Source organism: Xenopus tropicalis, chromosome 7, assembly GCF_000004195.4.
Source record: "Xenopus tropicalis strain Nigerian chromosome 7, UCB_Xtro_10.0, whole genome shotgun sequence".
NCBI lineage: Eukaryota > Metazoa > Chordata > Amphibia > Anura > Pipidae > Xenopus > Xenopus tropicalis.
This window is the reverse complement of record NC_030683.2, coordinates 58,092,567-58,116,642: the sequence shown is the minus strand read 5'-3', so window position 1 is coordinate 58,116,642 and position 24,076 is coordinate 58,092,567. Positions and strand designations below refer to the sequence as shown.

Sequence of the window (24,076 nt, the reverse complement as noted above, 5' to 3'; positions counted from 1 at the left end):
TATAACACATGAAACAAGAACCCAAAACCCCCAGAAATGTGTTCAAACTTTAAATAACCTGACAAATTTAGTCAAATGGGAGTGTTTTTGGGGGTGTGGTCAACTTAAAATTTGCCACGCTGCACGCAGCATTTCATTATATCACTCTTTCCATTTTCAAAATGTTGGGCGGTATACTTTTAGTTCTGCACAATTTAGTATCATCTGCAAATGTAATTTAATGTATTCAAGTATCCTATCCCCGATTACGCCTTCCAAAAGCTTTCCTATCACTGATGTTAGACTAACAGACCTACAATTTTCATGCAGAACGGGATCTCTTTAGCACCTTTAGGTACCACATTAGCAATTTACCAGTCTCTCTGCTAGGACTTTATACATACTCATTGTATCTGTGTGGGATTCTAAAAAAAAAAAAGTATGAGAGTTTGGGAATACACAGATATCATACCAGGCTCTTAAGGGCTCTACCGAATGAGCATTTCACCCTGCATTCTCCTGCTTGTATGCGCCTATGTCAGTAAAGGCTGATAAGTTTGAATGGTCTGCATTTTCTCCTGCACTCCCCTATGGAAAAATAAAGGAGAAATCCACTGTAGGAGAACGCAGGGTGAAACACTCATATGTAAGGGCCCTTAAACTCAGAATGAAAGGCTAAGTGAAGAGAACTTCAGTCTTAAAGGATAACTATACCCCCTGTATGAATATTTAACATATAGTTACATAGGGTTCAAAAAGACCTGAGTCCATCAAGTTCAACTCTTCCAAGTAAACACAGCACACACAAACCTATATGACTGACTTATCTATACAATCACATAAACCATATATACCAACATAAATACTATCTGTAGATTTTAGTATCACAATAGCCTTGGATATTATGCTCGTTCAAGGACTCATCCAAGCCCCTCTTAAACACATTTACAGAATCTACCATCACAACATCGCCCGGAAGGGCATTCCACAATCTCACTGTCCTCACCATGAAAAACCACCTACACTGCTTTAAATAAAAGTTCCGTTCCTCCAATCTTAAGGGGTGGCCTCTGGTGCACCAATCGTTTTTATGGTAAAAGTGAACATCCCGTATCCCCTATCCCCTATCTGACAGTCTAACCACATAGTTGAAATCTTCCATCCCCTTTACCAGTTTAGTTGCACTCTCTCTCCAGCTCATTAATATCCTTCTTAAGGACTGGAGCCCAAAACTGCACCGCATACTCAAGGTGAGGCCTTACCAGGGACCTATAAAGGGGCAAAAATATGTCCTCATCCCTTGAGTCAATGCCCTTTTTTATACAAGACAGCACTTTATTTGCTGTAGTAGCCACAGAATGACACTGCCTGGAATTAGACAACTTGTGATCTACAAAAACCCCTAGATCCTTCTCCATTAAGGATGCCCCCAACACACTACCATTCAGTAGATAGTTCGCGTTAATATTATTCCTACCAAAGTGCATAACTTTGCACTTGTCAACATTGAACCTCATTTTCCAGTTTGCTGCCCAGTTTTCCAATTTTGTCAAATCGCTCTGCAAAGCGGCAGCATTCTGCATGGAACTTATAGTTTTGCACAATTTAGTGTCATCAGCAAAAATAGAAACAGTACTCTCTATGCCCACCTCCAGGTCATTAATAAACAAGTTAAAAAGCAAAGGACCAAGGACTGACCCCTGCGGTACTCCACTAACCACACTGGCCCAATTAGAAAATGTTCCATTTACCACCACTCTTTGTACTCTATCCTTCAGCCAGTTTTCTATCCAATTACAAATATTATGTTCTAGGCCAATATTCCTCAATTTGATCATTAACCTTCTGTGAGGTACTGTATCAAACGCTTTAGCAAAATCTAAGTAGATGACATCAACTGCCATTCCAGCATCAAGGTTCCTGCTCACCTCCTCATAAAAGGCAACTAAATTAGTCTGGCAAGATCTGTTACGCATAAAACCATGCTGGCACAAACTAATAGTATTGTGAACTGCAATGTATTCAACTATCCTATCCCTTATTACCCCTTCCAGAAGCTTTCCTACTACTGATGTCAGACTAACAGGCCTATAGTTTTCAGGCTGAGAACGAGATCCCTTTTTAAATAACGGCACCACATTAGCAATCCGCCAGTCTCTCGGCACCATGCCAAACCTCAACGAATCCTGAAAAATTATATGAAGAGGCTTGGCAATCACAGCGCTCAGCTCATTTAATACCCTGGGATGAATCCCATCCGGTCCTGGACCTTTGTTTACCTTTACATGTTCAAGTCTCTCTTAAATTTCCTCCTGAGTGACCCACGCGTCAGTAGCTAAATTACTAGCACTGGGTATATTAAAAGGGAAGCCTTCATTATCTGGCTCCTCAGATGTATAGACAGATGAAAAATAAGAGTTCAAAATTTCTGCTTTTTCCCCGTTCTCATCAACCAACGTACCTCCCCGTGATAATAAAGTTCCCACCCCTTCTTGCTTCATTTTTTTACTATTCACATAATTAAAAAATAATTTTGGATTCTTTTTACTCCTAGCTGCAATATCCCTTTCCATCTCTATTTTAGCTTGCCTGATAGCTTTTTTGCATGCTTTATTTGCTTCCTTGTACCTGATGAAAGTTTCCGCTGTCCCAGCTAACTTGAATGCTTTAAAAGCACGTTTTTTATTACCAACCTCGACCTTAACTCTTTTATTCAGCCATAAAGGTTTTGCTTTGCGATGCCTCTCCTTGCTTACAAGGGGAATATACTGTTGTGTATACTTGCAAAGCAATGTTTTAAAGATGTTCCATTTTCCTTCTGTGTCTAACCCCATGAAAAGCCTTTCCCAGTTGACACATTGCAGAGATGCCCTTAAACTGGCAAAGTCTGCACGTCTAAAATTGAGCGTTTTAGTTACTCCCTTATAGAGCTGTCTCTGTAGCATTATCTCAAAGGAGACCATGTTGTGATCACTGTTCCCCAAATGCTCACCCACACAAATGTTAGAGATAAGTTCAGTATTATTAGATATTACCAGGTCCAAAATAGAGTCATTCCTAGTAGGTTCTTGAACCACCTGAAATAAAAAGTTGTCATTTAGCATATTTACAAACCTACTAGCTTTTTCTGACTTAGCCACCCCATTACTCCAGTCAATGTCCGGATAATTAAAGTCCCCCATAATAACAACTTGACCCAATTTTGAAGCCTCCTCCATTTGCAAAAGTAGCTGGGACTCATCCCCCTCATCTATACGGGGTGGTTTATAGCATACACCAATGATCATTTTCTTTGTGACCTTCAGCCCTACTGAAATTTCTACCCAAAGAGATTCAACGTTTTCATTTGTAATGTCTTTATTACATGGCTTTAAATCTGACTTTACATAAAGACAAACCCCTCCACCCTTTTTAATCCCTCTGTCCCTCCTAAAAAGCGTATACCCATTTAAATTCACAGCCCAGTCGCATTTTTCATCCCACCAGGTCTCAGTGATACCAATGTGTGTTGGGGTATCCTCAATTGAGAAGGATCTGGTGATTTTTGTAGATAACAAGTTGTCTAATTCCAGGCAGTGTCATTCAGTGGCCAACTAAAGCAAATAAAGTGATGTCTTGTATAAGCACTCAAGGGATGAAAACATAATTATGCCTCACCTTGAGTATGCAGTGCAGTTTTGGGCTCCAGTCCTTAAGAAGGATATTAATGAGCTGGAGAGAGTGCAGAGACGTGCAACTAAACTGGTAAAGGGGATGGAAGATTTAAGCTATGAGGTTAGACTGTCGAGGTTGGGGTTGTTTTCTCTGGAAAAGAGGCGCTTGCGAAGGGACATGATTACTCTGTACAAGTACATTAGAGGGGATTATAGGCAGTTGGGGGATGTTCTTTTTTCCCATAAAAACAATCAGCGCACCAGAGGTCACCCCTATAGATTAGAGGAACAGAGCTTCCATTTGAAGCAGCGTAGGTGGTTTTTCACGGTGAGGGCAGTGAGGCTGTGGAATGCCCTTCCTAGTGATGTGGTAATGGCAGACTCTGTTAATGCCTTTAAGAGGGGCCTGGATGAGTTTTTGAACAAGCAGAATATCCAAGGCTATTGTGATACTAATATCTACAGTTAGTATTACTGGTTGTATATATATAGTTTATGTATGTGAGTGTATAGATTGGTTAGTATAGGTTGTGTGCTGGGTTTACTCGGATGGGTTGAACTTGATGGACAATGGTCTTTTTTCAACCCTATGTAACTATGTAACTATGTAACACTACCATTTAGTGTATAACCTCACATTTATATTATTTCTACCAAAGTGCATAACTTTGCACTTTTCAACACTGAATGCTTACAAATAAAAACTAACTTTTTATTTAAACCTTATAATCAATCATTAAAGTTAGAAATGTAGGAAAGTTAAAAACTTGAAACCTGACTTGCTGACTGCAGCCAATATATTACTAAATTGATATAATTGTAACACAGAGAAACAACAGTTGCTAAATTAGATTATAACACTCTTATATCAATTCATCAGGTTTTAAGCAGCGATATATTTCTAGTAATAATATAATAATGTATATGATAAATTCAGTCCCTACTCCACTGTCTGATTTGCGGAAATGAGTGGCATTATGAGCAGTAATCAGCATTGCTTTATGAGGAACAGGTCATGTCAGAACAATTTAATTGCTTTTTATGATGAGGTAAGTAAGAAGCTGGACAGTGGGGATGCAGTAGACATATTATATATCTATTTGGATTTTCCCCAAAGCATTTGACACCATTCCCCACAAATGACTGCTTTCTAAACTAAGGTCTATTGGTCTTAGTAAAGTCGTTTGCATATGGATAGAAAACTGGTACAGAGGGTGGTTGTTAATGGTACATTCTCAGTGGGGTCCCTCAGGGTTCTGTACTGGGTCCACTTTTGTTTTTCTTGTTCATAAATTACTTAGGGGAGGGTATTATAAGTAATGTATCAGTGTTTGCAAATGACACAAAACTCTGCAGACCAGTCAATTCTATCCAGGATGTGGCATCCTTGCAGCAGGTTGACCAACTGGCAATCTGGGCGGCTAAGTGGCAGATGAGATTTAATGTGGATAAATGTAAGGTCATGCACCTGGGATGTAAAATTATGCAAGCCACATACCCTTGATGGGACTGCAAATCCATAATGGAGAAGGACCTTGGAGTCCTTGTAGATAATAAACTTGGCTGTAGCAAGCAATGCCAGGCAGCAACTGCAAGAGCAAACAAGGTTTTGAGCTGTATTAAAAGGGGTATAGATTCACTGGAGGAGGGTGTTATTTTTCCCCTTTATAGAGTGCTGGTAAGGCCCCATCTAGAATATGCTGTTCAGTTTTGGTCTCCAGTGCTTAAACTGGACATTATTGAATTAGAGAGTGTCCAGTGAAGGGCAACTAAGCTGGTAAAGGGTATGGAAAGTAACAGTTATGAAGAAAGACTGGCTAAGTTGGGTCTGTTTACACTGGAGAAGAGGCACTTAAGAGGTGACATGATAACTATATATAACTATATAAGGGGATCATATAATAACCTCTCTAATGATTTATTTACCAGTAGGTCCTTCCAACAGACACAAGGGAACCCACTCCATTTAGAAGAAGGAAGGATCCATTTAAATATTCGGAAAGGTTTTTTTAGTGTGAGAGCTGTGAAGTTGTGGAATTCCCTCCCCAAATCAGTCGTACTGGCTGTTGCATTACATAGCTTTAAGAAGGGGCTGGATGGCTTCTTAGCAAGTAAGGGAATACAGGGTTATGGGAGATAGCTCTTAGTACAAGTTGATCCAGGGACTGGTCCAATTGCCATCTTGGAGTCAGGAAATAATTTTTTTCCCTCTGCGAAAAATTAGAGAGGCTTCAGATGGGGGTTTTTTTTGCCTTCCTCTGGATCAACTAGATGTTAGGCAGGTTATATATAGGCATTATGGTTGAACATGATGGACATACGTCTTTTTTCAACCTAACTTACTATGTTACTATAATTCACTTGTGGAGGAGACCATCCACAATCAGTAGGTTTACAAAATCCCAACTGTTGCTACTTGTAAGTTGTCTGTGTGCTGATTATTGATTACAATACTAAATAGTCGTGCCTACTACTCAACATTCGTATACTCTGCACGGGTAAAACGCAACAAACACTAGCACAAGGACACCGCAATTCTCTATAAATGGCCGCTCAGTGTGTTCAACATACTGCTAAACCAATACCATTCTCATCTGTCATGCCTACTACCCAACATCCATATACCTTGACACAGCTGCAACTGGTTAAATACAAAAACAGGATCACCGCAACTTTTCATGGGTTATTGTTAAAGAGATTGATTATCTGATAAACTACTAGCAGTCTAAACAGTTGTGCCTACTACCAACTTTCTAATACCTCAGCATGGTTTAAACTCTTTATTTACGAATTAAGGTTACTGCAGCTACTCAATTTGATGATCTTAGCCACCCACCATTAATCTATTGAGTAGCTGACCAGTTGAAGTGTGTGTAACAATACAACTAATAATCTCCACTTCATCAATCAACTGATCACCCCAGCGCACCAAAGACATGCCTACTACCACAACTGCATATACCTCTGCATGGCTGGAGCTCTTACACTAGAGTCATTGACCTCGACCCGTATTACAACTTTGCATCAATATTTCACACATTTATTAGCTGTTCCACCTACAGTAGTGCATTAGGCATGTATAACTATATACTTGTATAAGTATACCTCGGCACAGCTGTGGAAAACCAGACGTATGTGATACATCTGCACCGCAACTATTCACTATTCACTTGATCAAGGCAAATAGTATTTCTGCTCTCATCGCAGCACTTTTAAATCTTCCCTATCCAATCACATTACCTTTGTTTGTTCACCCCCATAATTACATCAAGTTTATCAAACAGGTTTCACTAAAGTTATGGGAGCTGATTCAAATTTCCATCAAATAGGAGACAGATTATCTTACCATCCAATTTCAATTAATTATAATTAGAGAAAATGTGAATTGATGTGAATTAGTTCATTTATATATTAAACATACATGTAACTAATAAAGAATAAAGTGTAATGCTCATATCCCACTAGAATGAGCTAGTACATTACAATATCAGTGACTAAAGACATCTACTAGAGATGATAAAATTGATGCTATCATAGAGCAGTGTATTAAGAAGTGACATACTCATACAACAGTTAATTCCCAGAGGTCTTAGAATACACACATGCCCTACATACAGTGGTGTGAAAAACTATTTGCCCCCTTCCTGATTTCTTATTCTTTTGCATGTTTGTCACACTTAAATGTTTCTGCTCATCAAAAACCGTTAACTATTAGTCAAAGATAACATAATTGAACACAAAATGCAGTTTTTAAATGAAGGTTTACGTTATTAAGGGAGAAAAAAAACTCCAAATCTACATGGCCCTGTGTGAAAAAGTGATTGCCCCCCTTGTTAAAAAATAACTTAACTGTGGTTTATCACACCTGAGTTCAATTTCTGTAGTCACCCCCAGGCCTGATTACTGCCACACCTGTTTCAATCAAGAAATCACTTAAATAGGAGCTACCTGACACAGAGAAGTAGACCAAAAGCACCTCAAAAACTAGACATCATGCCAAGATCCAAAGAAATTCAGGAACAAATGAGAACAAAAGTAATTGAGATCTATCAGTCTGGTAAAGGTTATAAAGCCATTTCTAAAGCTTTGGGACTCCAGCGAACCACAGTGAGAGCCATTATCCACAAATGGCAAAAACATGGAACAGTGGTGAACCTTCCCAGGAGTGGCCTGCCGACCAAAATTACCCCAAGAGCGCAGAGACAACTCATTCGAGAGGCCACAAAAGACCCCAGGACAACATCTAAAGAACTGCAGGCCTCACTTGCCTCAATTAAGGTCAGTGTTCACGACTCCACCATAAGAAAGAGACTGGGCAAAAACAGCCTGCATGGCAGATTTCCAAGGCGCAAACCACTTTTAAGCAAAAAGAACATTAAGGCTCGTCTCAATTTTGCTAAAAAACATCTCCATGATTGCCAAGACTTTTGGGAAAATACCTTGTGGACCGACGAGACAAAAGTTGAACTTTTTGGAAGGTGCGTGTCCCGTTACATCTGGCGTAAAAGTAACACAGCATTTCAGAAAAAGAACATCATACCAACAGTAAAATATGGTGTTGGTAGTGTGATGGTCTGGGGTTGTTTTGCTGCTTCAGGACCTGGAAGGCTTGCTGTGATAGATGGAACCATGAATACTACTGTCTACCAAAAAATCCTGAAGGAGAATGTCCGGCCATCTGTTCGTCAACTCAAGCTGAAGCGATCTTGGGTGCTGCAACAGGACAATGACCCAAAACACACCAGCAAATCCACCTCTGAATGGCTGAAGAAAAACAAAATGAAGACTTTGGAGCAGCCTAGTCAAAGTCCTGACCTGAATCCTATTGAGATGTTGTGGCATGACCTTAAAAAGGCGGTTCATGCTAGAAAACCCTCAAATAAAGCTGAATTACAAAAAATCTGCAAAGATGAGTGGGCCAAAATTCCTCCAGAGCGCTGTCAAAGACTTGTTGCAAGTTATCGCAAACGCTTGATTGCAGTTATTGCTGCTAAGGGTGGCCCAACCAGTTATTAGGTTCAGGGGGCAATTACTTTTTCACACAGGGCCATGTAGGTTTGGATTTTTTTTCTCCCTAAATAATAAAAACCCTAATTTAAAAACAGCATTTTGTGTTTACTTGTGTTATCTTTGACTAATAGTTAAATGTGTTTGATGATCAGAAACATTTTGTGTGACAAACATGCAAAAGAATAAGAAATCAGGAAGGGGGCAAATAGTTTTTCACACCACTGTATGTTGGTCAACCCTGAATTAAAAGAAACATGAGAGGATACATTAACCACTTCCTCCTTAAAATTAATGGGAATTCTGATTATTAATGAAAAAGAGAAATTAGACAAACTTGAGAAAAAATAGAAGTTTTACGAAGAGAGATTGAAAACAATAAATTGGAAAGTAATGTACAATTAGGGGCACATTTACTAATCCACGAACGTCCGAAAAGCATCCGAATGAGTTTTTTTCGTAATGAACGGTATTTTGGGACTCTTTCGTCGCCGTCACAACTTTTTCGCGAATTTTTCGAGCGCTCAATACGAAAAAGTCGCAACAATTCGCGAAAGTTGTAATGGCTATGAAAAAGTCGCAACAATTCACGAAAGTCGTAACGGCTATGAAAAAGTCGCGACAATTCGTGCAAGTCGTAACGGCTATGAAAAAGTCGCGACAATTCGTGCAAGTCGTAACGGCTATGAAAAAGTCGCGACAATTCGTGCAAGTCGTAACGGCTATGAAAAAGTCGCGACAATTCACGAAAAAGTCGCGACGGTGACGAAAAAAATTGCAAAAAATACGAAAAAGTCGCAAAATGTTCCTTTCCGATTTTTTCCCATTCGGATTCATGGATTAGTAAAGCCAGCAGAAAGTCGAACAGATGGGCAGGTTTTGGTGGAATTTCTCAATAAATCAGTCTGAAACACAACTTTTTTAAGCACAATCCTTCTATATTTAGAGGAGTATAATTCACTGGTACATTCTTAATTTTTATATGATATGTCTCCTTTAATGAGAGATAAACAAGATTTTGATACATGTAAAATATATAATTGGCCACAAAAGAAGAGAAACTAGACACATCAGATATGTATACGGAAGTTCATACCACACAAGATAGGAGATTTAGATCAGATATTTTTAGACAAGTGATCTTGGAGAGAGGACAGACCACATATAAGGAGAAACAGAATGGTGTGGGGACCACCAAAAAATCACCCAATCCAAAAGACAGACGAAAATCAAACAAAGTAAAAGAAATGAGAGGGTTAAAACCATTAGAAAGGAGAGATTACAGCTAAACCCACTGGAGGTACTATCGGAAAATGTAGAGTTTACCTCCCAAGATATGGAGAAAATGTAGGTTATTAACCTGTCTAAACATATATTAGATGACATATTTCAGTTTTAAAGAAGAGTCTTACATTTTATTCTACACCATGGGTAGAACATTTTGTCAAAAATTTTGTAAAAAAAAAACATTTTAAAGGTGGGAGAAAAGTAGACCCAAATTTTACATTGGAGGAAAAAGAAACTCTTAAAATCATAGATAGCCTCTTACAGTAAAGTGAGGAAGCCACTATGAAATATAGAGAAAAAAAATCAGATTTTACTCTACCATAGGGAATCAGCCAACATGTTCAAGTGTTCAAAGACGGGGATGATGTGCAAATAAAACCTTCGGATAAAGGAGGGAATTAAGTAATAAGGTCTAATAACTATGAAGATTTTAATTTAAAGGACAATGAAAGGTTAATATAAATTAAAAGTAAGTCTAAATGCATTATTTTTAAGTACTTACTGCATATCTAAATTCCCAGATCCCTGCTTACTTCTCTGAGATATGGTGCTGGCAGCCTACAGCAGTGTGAAGACTACAGTGACATCACTGAAATCTCTCTCCCCTTCCTGTAGGCTGCCAGCGGCAGCCTTCCTATTCTCTGAGCATGTGTTTAACTTGATCCTGTCTCCTGTTCTGAGCTACACATGCCCACCAGCCAATCAGAAGCGGATCTGCCAGAGGGGAGGGGGAGGAGGGAATGAAACACATGTGCAGTATGAAGCAAGGAGGGAAAGGAAGGGAGAATAACTATATAATAATACATTTTTAGAGATGGCTGCCTGTTCTAGAAAATGTGAAGTGTGATTGAGTAAATATTTGATTAGGTGAGCCAAAAGTGTGGCGTTTTTACTAAACAATAGGAGGACTATTGGGCAGTATGCTTTTTAAATTTTGACTTGCATTCTCCTTTAAGGGTATGTCTTAATATGACATAATATAATTCTTTCACATATAAATGACAGTTTATATCCCCGCAGTGAGGACCAAGCATTTGGGTTTTTGCTGCCCCCCATTGTGATAAAATGGGTGTGGTTTCAAGTGGGTGTGGTTTAAAAAGGGGTGGTGGTCAAAACTGGCTCGCATTAGCGGCCTTCCACCATGAATACTAGAGAAATTCCGGCCCTCGGCACCGCCAAATGCGATGGAAAGAGTTCTTAATGATGGAAAATCCAAGAATAGCAACATTTTACCTCCTACCAAAAATACATAAAAATAGTATTAAACCTCCAGGTCGACCCACAGTTTCTGGCAAAGCTAATCTGAACGAAAAAATGCAAGTAAATTCTTAGATCAACACTTGAGAAAATATGTAACTTCACTTCCGTCATATGTATAAGACACCATGGAAGTATTAGCTAAATAAGAAGAAATTCATGTAACTAGGGATACCATATTAGTGACTTTGGATGTAGAGGCTTTATATACATCAATTGGACATCAGGATGGTATAAGCAGTAAGGTACAAGCAGTAAAAAATTTCTTACAAAATGACTATACCATGGACCAAGAGTTTGGGAAATTCCTTATAAAATGATTTTATTCTATAACACAACTATTTTATGTTTGACAACATTATTTATTTGCAAGTATAGGGGACCGTGATGGGCACGGCCTGAGCACCTACATATGTGAATAATTTCTTAGGTAATTGGGAGCAAGAGAATGTTTTTAGTGATGATATAAACTTTTATACAACTAATATCCCATTATGGATCATTTTCTGTGAAATCCTCAATAACATTGATTTAAATATCAAACTAACAAAAACATTTTCCTAGACATCAGTGTCCTGCAACTAATACAGTCCTACATAACAGTTGTCCTAAAAGTACAGTTAAAAAAACCCTCCCGATTGGAGAATGTCTGAGAATTAGACATAATTGTACGTCAACAGAAATTTTTAAAGAAAGGGCCAAACAGCTTAACACTTTCACTGCCAGCCATTTTGAACAAAGTGGAACTTCTACTGCCAGACAGTTTTTGAACATTTTGCACTGTTTCCTTTTAGGGGCTTTTTTTTCAGGACAACCTAAGCTTTCAAAATATGGTGGAATTTTTGTGTAATTCCAATTCTGTAACCAGATATAGGCTTCTAAATGTCTAAAAAATGAAAACAAATAATATTTTCCAGAATATAAACACATACACCAGAAACAAAAATTATTTTACGCATGAAAATACAACTGATTTGGAAAGTCCCATGTCTTCTGAACATGCCAATACCAAGTATATTTAGTTTTACGGAGATTTCTCACTTGTATAGGTCAAAAACTCCCAGCAGTATACTACCAAATTTCCAAAGCACTGCTCCAGAAAGCTGCATACTTTAGATTTCAAGGTCAAAAATTCCAGGTTTATCCCAGAAAATTATACATTTTTAGAAAGAACAGATTCTGGGGAATCCAGAATAGGTAGAACTGCCTGTCTACTCCAAACTACCAAGTTGCAATGCTTTCCTAAATTTATTGTTTTTTTATCAAAATTTGTGAAATTTCTTAAAAATCGCTTCAAAGCTTGCTGTCTATAGTATCTTATCTCCTACAGGTCATAAAGTAACCAGATAAAACACCCTAAATATGAATGCCAGGGGTTCACTGAATAGTTTGATGCCCAATATGTATAGGTTTACCTAAGTATGTGGCATGTAGGGGCCCCAATGTGAACATACCCCATGTGATCTGCCATTTCAGCTTCTGCAAAATCAACACATTTACATCATTTTGTGTGGGAAAATGCTACAAAAAAAGTACACTCACCCCAGAAAGCCATATATTTTTGGAAAGTACACATTCCCTGAAATCTAAAATGGGTATATATTTTTGGAAAGTACACATTCCCTGAAATCTAAAATGGGTATCCATGTCTTTCTACTGCAAAGTACCAAGCCGCAAAGGTTTCCTAAGTTTGCCGATTTTTATAACATTTCCAAAAATCACCTCAAAACTTCCAATATGCAGCATCTTATTTTCTATAGGTCATTAGGTACCAAGATAAAACACCCTAAATATGAACTCCAGAGGTCTACTGAACAGTTTGATGCCCACTGTACATAGGTTTATCAAAGCACATGGCACTTAGAAACCCCAAAATATACCTTGTGCACACTAATTTCATGGCTTATCTTTACCTAATTCATAAACACATGGCAGTTTTATATGGGATAGAAACTGCAGAAATGTAGGGTAACCCCTGAAAACCATATATTTTTGGAAAGTACACGTTCTGACAAATCCAAAATGGGTAAAGAGTCCTTTCTGCACCAAAGTACCAATCTGCAAAGCTTTCCTAAAGCTAGTGGTTTCTATGACATTTCAGAAAATCGCCTAAAAATGTTGCAATTTGCCGCATTTATCTCACAAAATTTCTTGCATACAAAGGAAAATCACCCCAAATAGGAACACCAGAGGTCTACTGAACAGTTTGATGCCCTATATACATAGATTTACCAAACTATGCGGAGTACAGGGACACCCAAATAAAAATAGTGCTCCGGCTCGTGCAGTTTTTGCACCCGGTAATGTTTATTATGTGCCATAAGACCCCCTAACACTACGAAGACTCTAGAAAATCATACATTTTCCGAAAGTACACATTCTGACAAAACAAAAATGGGTAAATACATCTTTCTACTGCAAACTACCAAACTACAAAGCTATGCTAAACAGAACGGTTTTTATGACATTTCTGAAAATCTCCACAAAGCTTGCATTTTACCTCTATATACCCCCACAATTTGTAACTTATTAACATAAAACACTCTAAATATGAACACCAGGGGTCTACTGAACAGTTTGATGCCCTATATACATAGATTTACCAAACTATGCGGCGTGCAAGGGCACCCAAATGAAAATAGTGCATATGAATTTTCACAAATGACGCTCCGGCTCGTGCAGTTTTTGCACCTGATATGTGTATTATGTGCCATAAAACCCCCTAACACTACGGAGACCTTAGAAAACCATACATTTTCCGAAAGTACACATTCTGACAAAACAAAAATGGGTAAATACATCTTTCTACTACAAACTACCAAATTACAAGCTATGCTAAACAGAAAAGTTTTTATAAATTTTCTGGAAATTGTCACAAAGCTTGCATTTTGCCCCATTATGTACCCCACATTTCATAACGTACCAACATAAAACACTCTAAATATGAACGCCAGGGGTCTACTGAACAGTTTGATGCCCTATATGCATAGATTTACCAAACTATGTGGGGTACAGAGGAAGCCAAATTGAAATACAGCAGACAAAATGTCCATGTGCAAAGACAAGTAACAAAGAACATTGTGAAATGCAGTATAATTGCTAAAATCCAAAACCTAAAATCAATGTTTTTTTCCTAGTTATATCTGCAGTCAGAATCACAGTTTGAGTATTTTGGCTTGGGCAAATTAGTTTTACAGACAAAGTCAAGCGAACAACAACTATGCATAACTGAAAATGCAATAAAATGGCTAGAAATGCAATAAAATGACTAAAAATGCATCAAAATCACAGAAAATGTAAAACATTTTTTTCAGGGAAGAAAAAAAGATGCGATAAAAAAAAAAATTACTAAATTGCATAGGTGTGTAAGTGTGTGTGTAAACATGGCAAAATGTGTTTTGTGTGCATGTGTGTGTGCGCAAGTAAGTGTGAGTGCTGTAAGTGCTGTGAATGTGTGAAACCCCCCCAAAATGTAACTGTGTGTGTATAAGTGTAAGAATAATTGTGTATTAGTGTAATAAGTGTGTGATTGTGTGGGGCCCCTGGGCAATCACGCCCCAGGGGCCACTATTTACCCCCCCTCTGCTCATTCCCTAGGGGGTTCTTTACCCTGTGCTCGCTCTCTGCACTCGGATTAAGCAGGGAGCGCAGAAAACGAGCGCAAGATAAAGAAAACGTAGCTCCTACATGCTCGCCATTTAACATCTTTTTATGCCAGCACGTAGGAGCTACGTGCTTAGCAGGGAAAGGGTTAAAGAGAAACTTTGAGCAAGGGTTTACCCTTGTTTTAAAACAAGCCTATCATTAAGCCCTAAAAACTAATCGGGACAATCTTTTGAAACCAGTTTAGTTTGAAAAACAAGACCAGGAGATTAAATTTATATCTACATTTGGTCCACATGTCTCACAAATTCAAAAGGTAATTCAATAATTGACAAGAAGTTACTTTATGAATAGAAAACGAATACCTCCAACGAAAGAATGTTATAAGTGTGGGAACTGCATTTCTTCAAGGTCGTTTTGGTAACTCCCATCTTATAAACGATTATATTAACTGCAAAACAACTAATATGATTTACTGCTTCAAATGTCCCTGTAACAAAAAATATATAGGTATGACTAAAACCATGTTAGTACTATTAATAATGCCCTCAAAGATATCAAAAAAAAAAAAAAAAAAAAAGAGAACATCAACAACAGTAGCTAACCATTTTTTAAGATACCGTAAAGCAAACCCCAAGAAGTTGAAGTTTTGGAGAACAGAACATGTAACTCTTGGAATATGTGGTGGTAACATCACAGAGGCCCTCCTTAAAAGAGAAAGTAGATGGATTTTTGATAAATTCTCTATCACCTGATGGCATGCCAGACTAATTTAGTTGCCTTTTATGAGGGTGAGCAGGAACCTCCATTCTGGAATGTTTAGACTTTGCTAAAGCATTTGATAAAGTACCTCACAAAGTAAATTACAAAACGGAGGAATATTGGCCTAAAACATAATATTTGTACTTGGATAGAAAACTGGCTAAAGGATAGATTACAAAGAGTGGTGGTAAATGGAATATTTTCTAATTGGGCCAGAGTTGTTAGTGGAGTACCGCAGGGGTCAGTCCTTTGCTTTTTAATTTATTTATTAATGACCTGGAAGTGGGCATACAAAGTACTGTTTCTATTTTTGCTGACGATACTAAAATGGGAAGGCTATAAGTTCAATGCATGATGCTGACACTTTGCAGAGCGATTTGACACAATTTGAAAACTGGGCAGCAAAATGGTTATGTTATGGTTATGCACTTTGGCTAAAATAATATAAATGTGAGTTATATACTAAATGGTAGTATGCTTAATTGAGAAGGATCTGGGGATTTTTGTAGATAAATTGTCTAATCCTGGCAGTGTTATTCCGTGGCTACTAAAGCAAATAAAGTACTGTCTTTTATGAAAAGGTATTGACTCAAGGAATGAAAACATAATTTTGCCTCTTTATAGGTCTCTAGTAAGGCCTCACCTTGAGTATGCTGTGCAGTTTTGGGCTCCAGTCTTTAAGAAGGATATTAATGAGCTGGAGAGAGTGCAGAGACATGCAACTAAACTAGTCAAAATTGGGGTTGTTTTCTCTGGAAAAAGGCACTTGCAAGGGGACATGATTACTCTTTACAAGTACATTAGAGGGGATTATAGGCAGATAGCGGATGTTCTTTTTTCCCATAAAAATGATCAGCGCACAAGAGGCCACACCTTTAGATTGGAGGAACGGAACTTTAATTTGAAGCAGCGTAGGTGGTTTTTCACAGGGTAATGAGGTTGTGGAATGATCTTCCAAGTGATGTTGTGATGGCAGATTCTGTTAATGCCTTTCAGATGGGCTTGGGTGATTTCTTGAACAAGCATAATATCCAAGGCTATTATGATGCTAAAATTTACAGTTAGTATTGATGTTGGTATATATGGTTGATGTATGTGAGTGTATAAATAGGTCAATATAGGTTTGTGTGTGCTGGGTTCACTTGGAAGGGTGAACTTGATGTACTCTTTTTTCAACCCTATGTAACTATGTAAAAATCTGTTTGTGCTTTTAAAAAACTGATTTCAATATAGGACTTTTCTGGAGAAGTTCTATTAACTGATGCGTCGTTTTGAAAATGGTTTCCCATGACAATATTGCTTTAAAGACATACTGACACCAGAAATGAAACCTTTTTTACATCTATCATAATACTGTTTAAATGCTATTTATAATTTTGCATTAAAAGTATCTACCTCGCGCTTTTGCATTACTTATATGATCCCCCATGTTCCTCTATGAGGGGGCTGTCATATTTGTGCTGCAGTAGTTAGCCTTAGAAGCTGTAACTGAAAGGTAAAAGGGATTAGGATAGCAAAGCTATTCGTGAAAAAGGGGGATTTTAGACCCTCAAAGGCCCAAACTGATAGTGCGGACTCAGCGGGGTTAAACCTTACCCTTCAGAGGCAACTATATAAGTTATATAAGTTATAACTATAACTATAAGTTATATATAAGTTATATGTCCAACACAATAGCCAGAACACTACTTACTCCTTTACAGCTCTCTTAGCTGTTAGCAGTCAGTAACCAATCAGTGACTTGCTTGTCCCATGTGGCCCCACCTAAAGGTTAGAGAGCTGGAAGTAGTGTTCTGGCTATTACTTTAGACATCCACACACTACAGCCTTTATAGATTACATTTTTACCTAATTATATAACAAATATTTTTTTATTTTGCACTTTCACCACTAAAAGGGTAACTAAAACCACTAATCTACACTGTCTAACCTGAACTGGTTAATCTAACTAACTAAATGGACTGATTAGGGCGGGCCCAAACTGTCAGTGCAGACACAGTGGGGATGTCCAAAAGCTGTCCCCTTTATAGGGAGTTTCAGAAAAAGCCGCATTAATCTGGCACCACAGCTTGGAGAACTTTCCTCCCAAAAGCTGCAGGTGCCAAATAGAAAACATGTAGACTTTAAAAGTTAGTAAACGTAAACAGAGATGCCCAAGTGGCAGCCCTATATATCTGTTCTGGTGTAACTGAATTATACAGGGCTTATGCTGTACACATTGCTCTGGTTGAGTGGGCCTTGATTGGGAAGGGTCTGGCTTGGCCCTTAATGTCATAGGCTATATTGATAGTCTCCACCAGCCATCTGGCTTTGGTGCGTTTGGATGCTGGGTATCTGTGGGTACCGTGAGTGACCAACAAGGCGTCTGTCTTTCTGAATAATTTGGTCCTGTCTACATAGTGTCTGACCACTCTGACTACATTAAGTTTGTGGAGGCTCCTTTGCCTCGCATTTGTGGGATGAGAACATAGGGAGGGGAGAGTAATCTCCTCATTAATAATGAATTGATGTACAACCTATGGTGAATAAGACGGGATAGTTCTGAAGACTACTCTATGCTGGTAGATTAATAGCCAAGGGTATCTGCAAGAGAAGGCTGTAACGTCCGGTACCCTCCTGGCCTAAGACTGCAGTGATTGCCACCTTGTTTGTTGATGTAGGCCCTTCCAAGGTAACTAACCAGTGGTCGAGAGCATTCTAAATGGCCCTGATCTCCAAGATGCTGATTGGCAGCATAGCTTCTGTTGTGGACCTTTTGCCCTGGCATGTGTGCAGTGAAAGAATCCCAATCCCAGCCTCTTGGGCTGGCATTGTTATTACAATCCATAGTGGTAGAGACCACTTTCTTCCGCCTGCCAGATTGGGGGGGGGGGGGGGGTGAGTCCATCACATCAAAGACTGTCTGATTCTGCGTGGCTATAGGATGCACTGCATGAGGTTGGAGCGGACCTTGTTCCAAAGTTTAAGATAATGGTTTTGGAATTGCCTCATGTGGAATAGAATGAATCGGAGTGCTTCCAGAGCCAGATAGACTGTGTTTGTGGCTGGCATTTTCTGTGGTTGATTAGCCAGCCATGATGCATCTTTATTGTGAAGCATAGCCGAGTATCCTGAAGAGCCTGATCCTTTGACAGGGCTCAGATTAAAATGCCATCCAGTTAGTGCACAATCATGATGCCCATTTTCCAGAGTTGCCAAAAGTGGGCTTAGGATTTTGGTAAAGACTGTAATAAAAGGAAGTGCTGTGAATTGGTAATGTTCCTGGGCAATAGTGATGCTAAGGTATTTTTGGGAGCTCTCTCTAATGGGGACGTGAAGTACATGTCCTTTAGGTCTATGGTTGTAATATAAGAGAGGGTTTCAATTCAAAATGTATGTTTGCAGGCAAACTGATGCTAGGGAATCACATAAAGTGTTTTTTAAACCACAGTAGCTGAGTCATCCAAGAACAGGCTGCAGGGTGTTTACACTGAATACAACCCTTGTAATGAGTACTACAAGACCTGCTACAGGCTAGAGAACTGTGCAGGCACAGATAGCAGTAATTCAGAAAGGCAGATGTTAGGGCAGTCTGTGGGGGAAAGCATCAATCAGGACACACAAAAGAGCAGTTTGGGAGGCATAGCCAGTTCATACACAGACACGCAGCACCAAAGAATGAGTCTAAGCGGATGGTCAGGAAACAAACCAAAATCATTCACAGAAATCAACAACAATAAAGTACCAGAGGATTAGGAATTAGCAAGGTCTAACAAAGATTTCACAACACTATTTCTAACTAAAGCACAAATGCTAAACTCTCAACAGAACCTGTTTGCTCAGATAAGGGGAAAAGCAAGGCCAGGTCTATAAAAAAGGTTTCTCCTGTTGCTGTTTGGGGGAGAGGGGAAGGAAAAATTAACCTCTACCATTGCTGAAACCGAACCTGTCAAATGATTTAGCTACTTCAAGTTCAGCAAGGGTCAGAAGGTTCCTTCCTTCTTGGAGACCATAAATAAATTGGAGTAGAAACCTTGGCACCAGAATCTGGCCTTGAATAGGAGGCCGGTTGTGTGGCTGTTGTGTGGCTAAAATCCTTACACAGAGTAACCTCTAATCTTTTGTCTATTGGTTCTAAGTTGCATCCTCCATGGGCAAATCATTGTGCTTTGACAGGCGTGTACAGCTAAGTCTACCTTGGGAGTTTTATCCCAGAGTTTTTGTTTTTAATCTGGTATTGGGTCATCACAACTTTGTGGTCTGGACCATTCTTTGTTTTTTGTGTTTTGTTTTGTTTTTTAAAGATTTTCTTGAATTTTGATTGATTGAATTTTTCAACTTTTAAGTACAGAAAGCAAGAAAAAAAAAAAGAAATAAAGTAAGAAAAATAGTTGTAGAGGGAAACAGGGGGGGGGTTGGGTTTGCTGGGCTTCTTTGCATATCAAGTGCATTACTGGCTTTGTCTTGCGTTTGTCCCATGGTAATTTGTTGTGTTTTTAATAAAGAAGCTATTAATCAAAGCTGCTGATATAGTGTCCATTCATTGTGTCCTTTTGGTATGTCCATGCCTCTTTATTGAGTTCATGTTAATTTGTCCTATTATTGTTTCCAGGTTATTGCATGTGGCGGCGTTCAAGGTTAACGTATGTCTTTCAGCCAGTTATCCCATATCTTATCGAATTTTCAAAAGCCCAGGGTTGGAGGAGCCGTTGCCTTCCAGGTCATTAAAATTGTTTTTTTGGCGAAGTGAAGAATTTGGAGGAGGCATATTTCATCATATTTGTTGAGTGACAGACCTTCCATGTGTCCAACCAAGCACAAACTTGGGGTCCAGGTCTGTAACGCAGCAGGTCATTACCTTGCTCTATGTTACATTTAGGGCATACATCTGGATGACCCGGGTAAATCTGGGCCAGGCTTAGAATTTCCTTCAAAGTACCCTCGTCTAATGAGGGAAGTCCTGCTGCCACTTTTGGCAAAATGCTTAGGTGGGTCAAAATTGTCCTGTAAGAGAAACCAGCTCACCAGTTTAGTGAGGTCTGGGCTCCTCAGGTAGCGCTCAAGTGATGTTACCGTTATATCAGGGGCATCACCCAGGAATTGAGTAGTGAATGCATGCCGTAGTTGAAGAAATCTAAACAGCATATGGTTATGCAGCTCAAGTTCGGTCTGCAGTTGTGCAAACTGCTTTAATCTCCCAGCTGAGATTACATCCCCAAGATATTTCACCCCCACCGCTGCCCAGGCACTGACGTCTGGTATTGTGCAGAGGTGGGAAAGGGCATCATTGCCCCACAGTATTGTCTACTTAGACCATTTGGGTAATTTACTATACAAATTTACCACTACTGTTTTCACGGCCGGTGTAAGGGGGTATATGGAGGAAGTGCCCCTGCTTCCAGTACCAAGGATTGAGGTGAACACTAGTAGGCTTGTGTAGTACACAACTGGAAATTGGGTAGAGCTAAGCCCCCTCTGTTAAATAGAGCTTGTAGGGTCTGACATTTTATTCTGGGATGTTCCCCTGCCCATATGAACCCCCTGACTATTGCAGGTTCCTGAACCATTTCTTAGATAGTAATACTGGGGAGCTGTGGAACACGTGTAGAAATTTGGGTGGGAAAATCATTCGTGCAAGGAAGCATTAAGGATCATATGATTGTGGTTAGGTTATTTTGAGAGATCTTTGTAGATTTCAATTTCTAGATACCTGAATCTATCTACCCATTGAAGTTGTGGACCATGTGCGGGGTCTCTATTCCCACCTGGGTCTACTGGGAAGATCACTTTGCATTGACAAACTGGCAGCAGACCCAGTCCCAGAGGACACAAAAGGGGGAAATAAGTATTGTGACTGAGAGCGGGCCAGGGCAGTGGAGGTTGCAGGTGGCCTAATTTGCACACAAAGGACAGAGGGTGCTAGTCTGGAGGGACCCATGGCACCTGACTCGAGTATAAACCGAGGGTGACTTTTTCAGCACATTTTGGGTGCTGAAAAAATAGTTGAGTATATACAGTAATTAATTTCACTCTTAAAGGGGTTGTTCACATTTAGGTTAACTTTCAGTATGATGTAGAGAGTAATATTTTGAAACAAATTGATCTGATCTTCATTTTTATTATTTGTAGTTATTTAACCTTTTGTTCAGCAGCTCTCCAGTTTATAGTTTCAGCTATTATCTTTTTGCTAAGTGTAAATTACCTTAGCAACCAGGGAGTGGTTTGAATAAGAGACCAGAACATGAACAAGGGGGGCCTGAATAAAAAAAATAAACTATAAAATGTAACAGTAACAATAAAATGTAGATTATAGTAAATAGTTTTACTTATTTTTACTTATTTCATTTTTTTGGTTTGACTCATGTTCTTGAACCTGAACTCAAGCAAATTGCCATTATGTCATGTGTTTGTTTACTGAAACAAGCTGACAAGCATTAAAATTACTTACATTACAATCCCTTTTTAATGTAAAAGACAGTACAACAAAATTTAGTATGGGAGGCAAAGTCATTACTGTTACGAATATGCTGAACCTTTGGGCTGGTAGAGTAATTTCAGTATATAAAGATAATAGATAATAATAATAGATAATAATAACTATACATCATATATATAAATAAACTAAATGTCTTACCCATCATGGGGAAAGTCAACACCGAGTAAAACTGTCTCTTCCTCATTGGATTTTCCAGTAGAGGAAACCACTAACAGATAGCGGATAAGGCATGATCGGACAGGCTCCAGTCGTACAGCCTGTTGTAAAAATATACTGTTAACAATGACTGCATAACAAAAACTATAGTCTTAGAGATATACGTGTTACACCTAATGTTCACAGGTTTGACTGACCGATAGATAGGTAGATAGATAGTAGCCTTGGTGAAGTATGAGATCAATAGGAGCATAGGTATATACATTTTTCTAATCGAACATGCTCACACCTGGACTTCTATGCATTTGACATTAGGAATCACAGAAGGGGGGGGGGAGTTCTCCACAATTGAAGGAACCTCATTTAAGTTGGGAACTAGAAGTAATAACCCATGCTGCTTAGAGTAAGTCTCTTGATTCCCTTTAATACAATTAAATTACTTCCTACAAAAAAAGCAGTATTTCAAGCTAGGTGCATAACTGATTCCAAATCACTTTGGATCGAAACCACCTACATAACCACCAACATATCTTCTACCCTAGGCAATTTGATTCCAGTCAATTAGGCAACCCTGGATATATGTGATCAATGCCAGATTGTAGGTCTTACTTTGCTTAGTGACTGTGTGCACAGTAATTTTTGATCTCTGGTTGTTTACTCTGGTCTGGTTGTTTACTCTTAGCCTGCTCTTGACTATTCTATTTGTAATCAGCCCTGACTATGGCTGTATTCTGACAATCCACCTTCCAACCCAAAATGCTGCGTGGCTCTGACAATTCAGTTGGGCCACAGACTATTAATATCTGTCCCTTGATGTTCCTTACACTGATTCCATCAACAAAACATTTTGCAGAAACAGGACATGTGGATACATGTGTTGGATACAGTACCAAAAAAAAAAATGAAAGGGATATAGGGTAAAAAAATTAATTGCTTAGCACTGTTAGACTTGATTATATAAATCTTGATTATATATTTTGTATAAGATTGAAATCAGTAGTACCTAATGACCATGCACATTCTACACAATTATGAACCACAAGCAGGGAGGTGGAATAAAAGGAGGACAGCAACATCTAGCAACGACTAAATGAAAAGCGAAAGTAATTGCCTGCCCCACCTCTATGTCGACAGCTGAGAGATTTTTAAGTCTCTTTATAACAGAAATGGTAGATATATATATATATATATATACAGGTCCTTTTCAAAAAATTAGCATATTGTGATAAAGTTCATTATTTTCTGTAATGTACTGATAAACATTAGACTTTCATATATTTTAGATTCATTACACACAACTGAAGTAGTTCAAGCCTTTTCTTGTTTTAATATTGATGATTGTGGCATACAGCTCATGAAAACCCAAAATTCCTATCTCAAAAAATTAGCATATTTCATCCGCCCAATAAAAGAAAAGTGTTTTTAATACAAAAAAAGTCAACCTTCAAATAATTATGTTCAGTTATGCACTCAATACTTGGTCGGGAATCCTTTTGCAGAAATGACTGCTTCAATGTGGCGTGGCATGGAGGCAATCAGCCTGTGGCACTGCTCAGGTGTTATGGAGGCCCAGGATGCTTCAATAGCGGCCTTAAGCTCATCCAGAGTGTTGGGTCTTGTGTCTCTCAACTTTCTCTTCACAATATCCCACAGATTCTCTATGGGGTTCAGGTCAGGAGAGTTGGCAGGCCAATTGAGCACAGTAATACCATGGTCAGTAAACCATTTACCAGTGGTTTTGGCACTGTGAGCAGGTGCCAGGTCGTGCTGAAAAATGAAATCTTCATCTCCATAAAGCTTTTCAGCAGATGGAAGCATGAAGTGCTCCAAAATCTCCTGATAGCTAGCTGCATTGACCCTGCCCTTGATAAAACACAGTGGACCAACACCAGCAGCT

The 24,076-nt window shown here is 38.8% G+C and overlaps 1 protein-coding gene across 1 annotated transcript in view; it reads right to left on the bottom strand.

Annotated features, from left to right (window-relative positions):
• ssh3 (slingshot protein phosphatase 3) overlaps positions 1–24,076 on the bottom strand; it is a 165,381-nt gene that overhangs the window by 65,102 nt on the left and 76,203 nt on the right. Inside the window, exon 4 of the mRNA XM_002938500.5 lies at positions 22,162–22,280. Coding sequence (XP_002938546.1) covers positions 22,162–22,280 — 119 coding nt within the window. The remainder of the gene's footprint in view (positions 1–22,161; positions 22,281–24,076) is intronic.